General features: G+C 35.9%; 2 protein-coding genes across 3 annotated transcripts in view; both read left to right on the forward strand.

The window, feature by feature from the left end:
* The window catches only part of mvb12ba (multivesicular body subunit 12Ba), a 28,094-nt gene extending 24,311 nt beyond the window's left edge, over positions 1-3,783 (forward strand). For both annotated transcript variants that reach the window (XM_077241795.1, XM_077241794.1), the window contains exons 8-10: positions 636-691; positions 874-933; positions 1,513-3,783. In XM_077241795.1, coding sequence (XP_077097910.1) covers positions 636-691; positions 874-933; positions 1,513-1,599 — 203 coding nt within the window. In that variant the 3' untranslated portion in view covers positions 1,600-3,783. The remainder of the gene's footprint in view (positions 1-635; positions 692-873; positions 934-1,512) is intronic.
* A 4,013-nt stretch (positions 3,784-7,796) lies between these two features.
* The window catches only part of lmx1ba (LIM homeobox transcription factor 1, beta a), a 68,195-nt gene continuing 63,766 nt past the window's right edge, over positions 7,797-12,225 (forward strand). Inside the window, exons 1-2 of the mRNA XM_077241793.1 lie at positions 7,797-7,871; positions 8,021-8,144. The gene's annotated coding sequence lies outside the window, so the exon portion shown is untranslated. The remainder of the gene's footprint in view (positions 7,872-8,020; positions 8,145-12,225) is intronic.

Below are 12,225 nucleotides of genomic sequence, written 5' to 3' on the forward strand. Positions count from 1 at the left end.
ATGCAATTTTTATTTGAAGCATATAGTTGCTTTCATAAGGTGATATCCTCTATTTTGATCGCTACCGTAGACATCAGTGTTTATATCCGAAGTAAAATCTTTTAACCCAGTACTTCTGTGATCATTTGAATTATTAACAGAAATGATGATACTGTGTGGTTGAACAGACTGTTTTATATTTATACATGATAACTGCTCTCTCTGGATCAACGACAGTGCCAACACGGATCTCAATGTTTCCTGTTATTGTTGCGATCGCGTTCTTTAAACGACTAATTGTGCAGCTCTATATTATATTAATATATACATTTTCACAGCAGTTAGAGTAAATTATGTGGTTTTATTTTAGTTATCATTTTTTGTAATATATACGATTCCAAGTATCAGAATAACATATTAGGCTTACACTGTAAGTGACACAGAATTTAATCATTAATCACAAATCACAAATATATTTGTTTAATAATGAATCGTCAGCACAAAATTCATGATTGTGACAGGCCTACTTTTCATAGCCATTCGAATTTTTATTTGATAGAATGATTTATTAACATTTTGCTGATTTTTGTGCTGGACAAATTATAGGTAACTCTTTCTATTGTACTCTAGTTAATTCTGCTTTCTTGACTTCTCAGCTATGGATGGAGTGCCTTTCATGATCTCGGAGAAGTTTGCGTGTGCCTCCAGTGATGTGAGTCTGTTACTCTGTTTTCATGTGTCTGTAGGCTGTAAAGATATAGATGTGACTAAACAAAATACTTCAAAAGCTTTCAAAGGATAAAAAGCCATTTGTCAGTAGAGAATAATGTGTTATAGGTAACTAGTACAAGAGCTTATCTGGACATTGAGGAGAATTGTGTGTCTGTATTTCAGTTGCACCAGGTTGATCTAATGGGCATCAGAATCAAATCACTTGCAGAGATTGAGAAAGAGGTGAGGATCCGTTGAGTTTCAACCATGACAATCTACGGTCCTTTTTCCCCCCATTTAAATGCAAAAAAATTATATATATATATATGTGTGTGTGTGTGAAAAGGCCTCAATGCACTATAGATTTTATAGTTGTTATTATCAATAAGTAGTTCTATTATTATAGAATATTGGTTTGTTTTATATAAGTCTAGTTGAGTTCCTCATTCATTAAGGTTGCAATAAATTGATCAAAAGTGTCACATTTATAAAGTTGCAGAAAATTTCTAGTTCAAATAAATGCTGTTCTTTCTATTCATTAGAGAATCCTGAAAAAAGTGTATCACGGTTTCCACAAAAATATTAAGCGGATTCCAACATTGATAATGTTTTTTGAGTAGCAAATCAGCATATTAGAATAATTTTTGAAGTACAACCACACTGATATATCATTTCATATAATTAGTTTTGAAATGTTGAATTTGAGATCATTAGAGTTGTGTGCTGCAGTACCGATATTTGAGCCACTAGAGGTCAGTGTTTGCTATGAAACACTCTCAGATGGTGTGTTTAACTCTTTCTGCTTGTATATATGTGTGTCAGTATGAATATAGTTTCCGGACGGAGCACAGCGCCGCGGCCCGTCTGCCGCCCAGTCCCACCAGAACTTCCCTGGGCTCCGAGGCCTAAAGCGCACTCGCGGGAGGAGAGAAGGAGAGGACTTCTGAAGACCTGATCTGAGCTGAGACTCACACACCTCTCTGAGATTAAAACAGAAACACACCGGAGGGAAAATCCCTTTTCTCCATAAAAAAACAAAACAAATGTCATTTCATGTGGTCAAGTTTAATCTCTCTTAAGTTGATGCTGCTTTTTCATAAAGAGCTTTGGATGCTCCTCCTCTACAGCGATCGATCAAAACCACTAGAGTGTCGTAAAGGGGCCGGATGGAGCGGGTGGGAAAGGCCTGTGGAAACTCCTGTGCTTTTATTATGCGTTGCGTATTGACTTATTGTGGCTGCTGGACTGAGAAGCTGTTACTGTTGTGACTTTATGAAGGGTCGGACTTGGACGTACCCTTGAGAATTCACATTTGAGCCCCAAAGTCTGCGCTCATGCGGCATGGATTTGGAAGAGTATTTTATTTTTTTGGCATTTCACCATTTGGTTTTATTTAGACCGCAGCAACTGCATGACTCGTGTTTTTGATCCATTTGGAAATGGAGCTCAGATCACTGCACTGTTACAGGATTTCTGAAGCATTTCAATGTTTGTGTTTGTGTGGAAAAAGAGATTAGAGAATAGGAACACTCCAGCTCTGAGCGAGCCCTTGTACATAGACAGCCGATGAATCAGGAATGTGCCGTTTTAGAATTGCGTGTTACTCGTTTTCCCTTTTCGTCTGTGTAACATCCTTCCTGAACTGATCTAGTCCAGTCTCCACTGAGATGTGACTCTTTTTCAGTCTGTAATAGTGTTTGATGGTGCTCAAGCACTTCGATATTGTTTTTACCAGTCCATTTGTGGCTTTTGAAGTTTATGGTGATATTTTTGTGACATTTTTTTAATTTAATAAACCAGTGAATATTTCTGCAGTTATATTTCACCCCAAGATCTAAAGAAAAAAAATAGAAATTTAAATTTTGCATAAAGAAAATAAAACCTATTTTTAGCACCATAAAGATTTTTTGAATTGTGACATTTTCAAGAGAATTTAAGAAACATTTCATTATTGAAAAATCGTTTAAATTCTGTGAAACAAAGTGTACATGAGGTAGGCTGACAATTTTACTTGGTAATTTAAATTATATTTAGTTTTTTTCATATCACTAATGATTTTTTTTAATTGAATTTTGGTAATGAGGCTTTGGAGGAATGATGAAAATAATGTCACAATGCAAATCTCATGCTTCTTTATGCAAAATACAATTTCTCATTTCTTTCTTTTGATTTTCAGGGTGAGCTGAAGAATCCTTGACAGTTTTCGCGAGATTCACCTGATTATTCAGAGCAAATTCAGTTGTAAAGCGTTCAGCAGCTCGCACAGTGACGCTCTGAGTCGGCCACTGCTGTGTGTGTGATATGCTGACGATTATTGGGTGAAAGTACAGTGTTATTATTTCTGAAACGGCAATCTCAGGTGAAAGTGTTGAGCTTGGAAACACCACGTGTCTGAGTCCATTCAGATGGTTTGACACCTTCACTGTGAGACTTTAATCTAACACTCAGATGGGTTTCTATTTCTCACGCTGTGGGTAATAATGTTTAAGCAGCTATATTGTTACATGTTCTAACCACTATTGTGACTTTTATTACGTATGATTTCAAATCTGAAATTAATCACAAATCTGACCTTCTGTTTTTATTGTTTCATGTGTGTGGAAGTGGATACCTTCAGACCTGATTTTCCAGGCGTCTGTCAGGCCTGTTTTCACATCGAAGGCCTCTAATCTGTCTGGAAAACTCCCATGTTTATATCTAAATAAAATCGGAACCAAAATAATAGTTTAACAACATAATATCTGAATTGCATTCTGATGTTGATTGAAATTTCTTCATTCAATTCAGGCATTTATTTAACAGAAAAATAAGGCCCTATATGAATGCATGCAGCGTTATCTATTTTTTCAACATTAAAATGAGGATTTAATTTCTTATTTCATAGTACTCTTTGATTTAATTATTTAATGATTTTATATGAAGACTAATTTAAATGTTTAGGAATGTAGCTAGTATGTTGCCCCATTATTTTTTTAATGTTTTTTGGGAATAGTTGAGTGTGTTTTGCAAGTTTGGTCATGCAAACAAATACAATAAAAGATGTTGAGTTACTGCACTGCGGAAATATCCTCCTGTTCACGATTTTATAAACCATTCAATGTTTATCATCAAATCATTGTTATGTCCCTAGATGAACCTGCTGTGTGTGTTTGTCATTTGCATTGTCTTTATTGTATAAATGTGAATGCCAGTGTTGACTGCTGGTTGAATTTTGTGCTTTATTACTCTATAAAAATACCGTAAACTCTTCATGCATTTCTTAGCAACACAGAAACAAAGACCGTTTGAAAGCTCTTTTAGGTTAGTGAGTACTGCGATGAGTTTGATTTTGATTTGACTTGTATGTGATGGTTACTTTTAGATATTTGTGCATAGTGGCACATCTTACCCCTATGTGTGAAGATGAGATGGTTTCGCCACAGAGTAATACTTGTTTACTGGAACTTTGCCTCTGTTTTGGGTTCACAAACGCTCCGAGCTTCCTGTGGCTGTTTGACAAGTCACTTTATTTAGATCCAACATGCACACAAAACCACAGGGAAACTTTCAAGACTTCAAGCATAAAAACCCTGCTGAAGGTTTCGGGCAATGTGCTGCTGTTTGTGCGGCTTTTTAATGAGTTTTTAAGAGAATGAAGAGCTAAACAAGAAATGTTTATAGACAGTAATTGAGCATTTAAGAAACCACACAAAGGTTATTTAATTTTCTCTCTTAATCGTGACATCTTGGTTCTGGTAAATACTTTTACTGTAAGTTCAGTGTGCATGCATCTCTTTTGCATAAGTATTTACCGAAAGTATAAGCTTAATTTCTTCATGTTTAATGAGGTTGTGGTTTTGTATTCATAAACAGCTCTGCTTGTTTGTTTTTGGGTTTCTACCACTTGAAAATATCATGTACTGTGTCCTACAAAGATCTGATTAACATTCTACTATAAACCATAGTGCACAATTACAAGACATCCTAAGGCCAGGGCCCGGTTTCACAAAGGTAAACTTTGACTATGGCTTAGATATAGTAGATAGTCAGACTTCAGATATACATCTAAATCAGACTGTTCCACAAAGCATTTAAGACTCTGACTATCTTAAGGAGGACTACACTGCAATGCATTCTGGGTAAAATAAGACACTTTTCAAAATAAAAAACATGGCGGATCGAGTAAGCGCATTCAACCGCTCAGTGCAGTTTACCCCAGCGGAAAATATGTGTTTGTTGGAGGAGTATAACAGTTACAAGGACATTTTACTTGGGAAATTTTGCGGAGAATGTTAACAAGAAGAAATGTTTAATTTGGAAAAGATTGCTAGTTAACAGCGTTAATCCGACCGTTGAGCGGAGCGTTAAAGACGTGCTGAAAAGAAAAGTCCTCATTATTATATATTTCCAGTAGGTTACTGCGGTCCCTAAAAACCCTTTTTTTTCTCATAGCTCTCTCCATAACGTCGTCAGCAAACCACAAATTATGAGCCATTTTCCCTTTTCTTTTGGCTGTTTGTAATGTAACTGATTGTTACTGCTGGTTGCCAAGGTAACAGAGTCTTAGACCTGAGTTAGCCTGGATTAAGGTGTCTAATTTTTTTGGTCTAAATTAAGTCAGTCTTTATTATTTTTGTGAAACAGTCTAATGCAAGTTAGACTAGTCTATGAACACATTTTAGACTTGTCTAACACTATAGACCAGTCTTAAATAGCTTTGTGAAACCGGCCCCAGGACTAGATCTTTGAGAGCTGGATTCAGATTCAGATCAAGATCTGTCAGTCTGAAAAGCAAATGAAATAGAGTTTTTGCCAAATTTGTTGCAGCATTCATTTTAGAAACTTCATTCAGAGCCATGGGATTCTGGAAGATTCTTCAACAACCAGGGGTTCAGGTAATTTATCACTTGTACAGATATTGAACACCATCTTTTAAGACACTTTTAGGCGAGACAGGTAAATTACCTTTATTTTGAGAGCCACAACAAGGCCGTGTGTATGTGGTGTTTACATCACATTTGCTGCAGTTCTCAAATCTCAAATTCTCCATTGAACATATTCAAATGTCTTGTTTAATTGCAACACATGAGAGTCAATTGCTTTTTGATGCACTATTTTAAAATCTGAACATACATGTGAATAAAATGTTAGAGCTTTAGTGGGGGGTAAGATTATCAGTGAAAAATTACTTAAACTTGGGTCTGTTTAAATATTTTATGAAATATAATGCACAAGGCTTAAAGACTTTTGTTCATCTTCGAAAGACCAATGAAGATATTTTTGATGAAATCAGAGAGCTTTCTGTCCCTTCATTGACAGCTACGCAACTACCACTTTGAAGAGACACAATCACTTTATATGATGAACAGATTTAATTTACGCTTTTATTCCCATATAAACATTCATCAACTCACACATCAGTTGTTGTATACAGAAGCTCAAAAATGTTCACTTGACGTGTGAGAACCAATGAGGTTCATTCTCGTGTTACGCAGCACGTTTGAGCTTCTGTAAGATCCAATGAGGTTCATTCACGTGTTACGCAGCCTGTTTGAGCTTCAGCAAGAACCAATGAGGTTCATTCTAGTGTTACGCAGCACGTTTGAGCTTCTGTAAGAACCAATGAGGTTCATTCTCGTGTTACGCAGCACGTTTGAGCTTCAGCAAGAACCAATGAGGTTCATTCTCGTGTTACGCAGCACGTTTGAGCTTCAGCAAGAACCAATGAGGTTCATTCTCGTGTTACGCAGCACGTTTGAGCTTCTGTAAGAACCAATGAGGTTCATTCTAATGTTACGCAGCACGTTTGAGCTTCTGTAAGAACCAATGAGGTTCATTCTCGTGTTACGCAGCACGTTTGAGCTTCAGCAAGAACCAATGAGGTTCATTCTTGTGTTACGCAGCACATTTGAGCTTCTGTAAGAACCAATCAGGTTCATTCTCGTGTTACGCAGCACGTTTGAGCTTCAGCAAGAACCAATGAGGTTCATTCTCATGTTACGCAGCACGTTTGAGCTTCAGCAAGAACCAATGAGGTTCATTCTCGTGTTACGCAGCACGTTTGAGCTTCTGTAAGAACCAATCAGGTTCATTCTCGTGTTACGCAGCACGTTTGAGCTTCAGCAAGAACCAATGAGGTTCATTCTCATGTTACGCAGCACGTTTGAGCTTCAGCAAGAACCAATGAGGTTCATTCTCGTGTTACGCAGCACATTTGAGCTTCTGTAAGAACCAATCAGGTTCATTCTCGTGTTACGCAGCACGTTTGAGCTTCAGCAAGAACCAATGAGGTTCATTCTCGTGTTACGCAGCACGTTTGAGCTTCAGCAAGAACCAATGAGGTTCATTCTCGTGTTACGCAGCACGTTTGAGCTTCAGCAAGAACCAATGAGGTTCATTCTCGTGTTACGCAGCACGTTTGAGCTTCTGTAAGAACCAATGAGGTTCATTCTCGTGTTACGCAGCACGTTTGAGCTTCTGTAAGAACCAATCAGGTTCATTCTCGTGTTACGCAGCACGTTTGAGCTTCTGTAAGAACCAATGAGGTTCATTCTCGTATCACGCAGCACGTTTGAGCTTCTGTAAGAACCAATGAGGTTCATTCTCGTGTTACGCAGCACGTTTGAGCTTCTGTAAGAACCAATGAGGTCATTCTCGTGTTACGCAGCACGTTTGAGCTTCAGCAAGACCCAATGAGGTTCATTCTCGTGTTACGCAGCACGTTTGAGCTTCTGTAAGAACCAATGAGGTTCATTCTCGTGTTACGCAGCACGTTTGAGCTTCTGTAAGAACCAATGAGGTTCATTCTTGTGTTACGCAGCACGTTTGAGCTTCTGTAAGAACCAATGAGGTTCATTCTCGTGTTACGCAGCACGTTTGAGCTTCTGTAAGAACCAATGAGGTTCATTCTCGTGTTACGCAGCACGTTTGAGCTTCTGTAAGAACCAATGAGGTTCATTCTCGTGTTACGCAGCACGTTTGAGCTTCTGTAAGAACCAATGAGGTTCATTCTCGTATCACGCAGCATGAAGATATTTTCTATGAAATCTGAGAGCTTTCTGTCCCTCCAGTGACAGTTACGCAACTACCACAGTTGCGTAACTGTCACTGGAGGGACAGAAAGCTCTCAGATTTCATCAAAAATATCTTCATTTGTGTTCCGAAGATGAACAAAAGTCTGACGGGTTTGGAACGACTTAAGGGTGAGTTATTAATAAGTTTTTGTTATTTTGGGTGAACTATCCGTTCAGGAGCGAAAAGAATAGACTGTTGTCTTGTGACATTTGTCATAATCTCAGCATTCTTGACTGAGTTAACTAATATATTGCCTCTGAACACTTCTGATGTCTAGTTCTGCCGTCATGGAAAGAAAGTTTGGCTTCCTACCAGACGTTTACTGCGCACCTCAAAGACCTCCCAGTCGAAATCAGCCTCTGAAGCTTGTGTCATTTCTACTTTGATAGAGTCTTTTGAAGGTTGTTTTTCCATTAGCTTCAGAGGAATCTTTGCCACAGGACAATAAAACAAGTACATAATGAAGCCAAACCATGAAAAAAATCATTAAAGCAAAACCTCCCAGCAAAGAGATCTGATCAAATGTTATCTACATTTTATTAGACATAACTTTCATGGCGACAGAAATGACAAATAAGTTTTTTAAAAGGTTACATTGATTTGAAAGATACGTTTATGCCCGGTTTCACAGGCAAGGTTTAAGCTAGTCCCAGACTATAATGCATGTTTGAGCTGTTTTAACTGAACGCAACTTACACTGATACATCTTAAAATATGTCAGTGCCATTGTTTTGTCTGAAGATTCACACCAATAATGTTTTTTTTTTTCCTAAGGCACGTTTATAAAAGCTACTTAAATGTCCTAATTAAACTAAGGCTTATTCCTGGCTTAATCTGAGCCCTGTCTTTGAAACCAGGCCTTAATATGTAATTCAATATGCTCTACTTGCCTAAAAATAATGATGACAGTTAGACTACTGTGATGCAATGTCAATTTTAAAATACAATCAATTATATTATAACTTAACTCTGATTGTAAAAAAAAATAAAGGTAAAACAATGGCTATGCATATACCGCTTACTGCACAGTACACATTTCCTAAAGTATGTGAAACAGTAAACATTCAAGAGCAATAAATGTTTCAAACAGTAATATTCTACACTGTTGTCAACCACATCATGTTGCATGTTTAATTCAGCAAGTGCCGTCCAGTTACAGTATCATCGTTTTAATCTAATTTCTGATCAAATCTGGTAACTTTTAGTAGTCCTGTCCAAGTGCATCTGCATGTTGATAACATACAAACATATTTAATATTTGAATAAAAGATAAAGATCAATTTTCCTAGGCTGGGAATCACTTTTGTCCGCTGCTGTGAAGATTTTTCTTTTTCTTTTTTTTAATTATCATTCTGTTTTGCATCATTTTGACACATGTTCAACACAAATTTGTTGTTGCTGAAGGTTTCATCTGAATTAGCCGCAGATCCTGCTGCCTTACGGAAACACAACCACAATAAACAGTTTAAGGGCTCGGTTTGTTTTCCCTGCTTGTTAAATGTATTTAAATGCAATATTTTCCATTTGGAAGAAAACCTGTGTCACATAAATGGAGATTACATGAATTAGCTTTCATATAGTCATTTGATCAGGGCTTTGATGAGACATGCTTCTCTTTCAGGAGGGATTTTAATGAAGCTCATGGGAGGTTTTCCTGAATTAACATTCATACAAAACATCCACAACTTAATATTCAGTGTCCACCAGTTTCCTCTGTCGGCAGATCAGATAGAAGCTTTAAAGCCACAAATGTTACGCTTGTGCTGTAATCTGCCTGTCAAGAAGGTCTTGATTCTTTTAAACTTGTTTCATTTTATGTTTGTTTCCATTTGTTTGCACCTCCAGGTTTTAGTTGTTACTTTTGCAAGGCAAGCACTAACATTGTCTTCAGAAATCTAATGCATTGCAATGCATGTATTGCTCTGATTGATTTACCCCCAGTTTCAATGAGAGTCTTAATCCTTGTCCCAGACTAAAATGCATGTTTGAGCTGTTTTAACTGAAATCAACTTCTTTATTTTTTATTATTATTAACTTTAATATCTTAAAATATGTCAGTGCCATTGTTTTGTCTCAAGATGAACTCCAGTAGCGGAACATTTATAAAAGCTTAAATGTCTTAATTGAAATAAGGGCTAAGTCTGGCTTATTCTAAACCATGTTCGTGAAACAAGGCCTTAGAGTTTGAATGTGGTACTGTTTTTTTCCCCCTGCATTAAAAAGCAGGTTTCTTGCCTTCCTTTTAAATGAAAACAATTATTCAGTATACTTTTGTGATACCAAAATGCAAGTGTGCTGCCAGATTGATAAATGGTGCTATTGCCTGAGTTAAGAGGATTTGCTCACAACTACTAACTTCATTCTTATCAGTGTCGCTGATATCAAATGGCACTATTTTCTTTCCTCAAATTACTCAGCCCTGGTTTAAATGACTTGAATCACAAAAATAGATCCCAAGCGGGTTTTTCTTTTATTCTTTGTAAAATGCAATGTAATTGGATCTTTTCATTGTGTAGTAATGAATGATCGAGACAGAAGGCAGAGGTTGTGATCAGGAAGATTGACGCTAGAGAGCGCAAGAACCCAATATGAACATAAGCGTTCAGCGCTGTTTATCACATATAGCCTACTTTTGAAAACTAGGAGTCTAGGCTATTAACAATGCAATAACACTATGCATTTTTTTTATTTCCTTTGTATTTTTTGCGGCTTAATGTTTAAATTGAATTTGTTTAAAAGCATGTATACGTTTGTGTGATTGTCTGTAGAAGAAGCAAATGTCAGTAGCTTACAATTGCTTGGATTTTAGAGTTATAATACTTTTAAGCGTAGACTATTTCAAAATGTTTTAAGGATAATATGGCAAAGGATTAGAAAGAACATGATTAGAGTTTGTTGGGTTGTGTCCCTTTTTAACCCCGTATATTTATATGGCTTGAAATCTATTATAGAAGTTAAAACAAAAGGGTGGGTGATTTGATTTCAGTTGGTTAAAGTTGGTAATGTATAAAATATATAAAATAGATATAGGCTTACATACATGTGCTTTTTTTAAAAAAAAATAAAGATCAATATTCGTTGAACACAGATACACAAGTAGGCCTAAACTATCGGATGCGCGAGATTAATTCTATTTAGAACGTTAAGAAATTCTAGAGGGAAAAATATCCCGCTTGAAAGTCGGTGAATAATTCGAATTCTTATAAGAAGAAGAAAAACTCATCCTGATATTTGTTCAGAATATCTTTTCCCACTATTAAATTCCGCTTTAAAAACTCAAGACTGAACTTTAGACTGTAGTATACTAAATTAGTGCTAAATATAAGCTAGGCTACTGCTAATTATTAATAGGTTAAAATAGTGATAGGTTAATTAAAATCAATTAAAAATAATGCAGTTTGTTTGTTTGCCCTTTAATTAGGCTAATGCTATTTGTATATCGTGTGAATGAAAATACATATTATTAATACAGAATTGCCTGTCAAAGCCTCGATCGCGACAAAATAGGCCTTTATAAAATAATTTAATATTCTACTAATCTTTATTTGTTAGTTTATGTTTTACTAATATTTATTTTATATAAAACAAATAATAAAATAAAATGACCCGTACACACATACATCAGGTGTGTTTAGGCTATATTTGAGGCATTAACAAAATAAACCACTCTTTTGATCCATATAGCCTACATAATTTTTACTTGAGAAGATAAAAACTGGATAAAGATGGGAAATGTTCAAGAGAAAGTCGTATTTATTTCATGGAGAGAGCGTAAATCAGCCTGTCATAATTAGAAGAGAGATGAATACTAATGAGGAAAGTAATAAAGAATCAAACTCCCCCTTTCTTTTCCTCTCCTCGCAGGTTTATTGCCCTGAGATGTCTGTCTGTGAAATGAATTTGCGCAGATCTGAAACACAAAAGATTCTCCTTATGAATTTTGCATGGATATTACGCGGAGAGAGATTAAATCCGCTTTTATCTGGGTCTTTATTAATCATGCAGATAATGTCATGAAGATAAAAGCAGCTGCGCGAGAAATCAAATGATTCTGACCGGAGATTCTGAATATATATAGGCTCGATTTCACATGAGTTGAGTGAGAAATTGTTTATGACAAAAGCAATTCAATACAATAGGCTATGTTAAAATTGGAAGATCAAATGTAACGAGTTAAAGTAGGTTACCTATATTCTATGAACAATTAAAGTTATTTTTAATTTTTTATAATTTTTTTAATTGATTTATGTCCTTATAAACGTGAAATAAAATAGAATAAAAATAAAAAGTGAATGGTTGTGAGACTTAATCTATGCCCGATTACATGTTTTTTTTTTTTTGCTGATTGTTTTATATCAGTTTATTAGGCTATTTAAAATATTAAGTTTTTATACTAAACGTATGCTATCATTAAAAAAAAAAATCAACCCACTTTTGGGTCAAATATGGCCAAACCCAACCGTTGGTTTACTTTTTAAATTA

The sequence above is a fragment of the Siphateles boraxobius genome, unplaced genomic scaffold, assembly GCF_051911475.1.
Source record: "Siphateles boraxobius isolate OS27281-9 unplaced genomic scaffold, OSU_SipBor_1 24, whole genome shotgun sequence".
Classification (NCBI taxonomy): domain Eukaryota; kingdom Metazoa; phylum Chordata; class Actinopteri; order Cypriniformes; family Leuciscidae; genus Siphateles; species Siphateles boraxobius.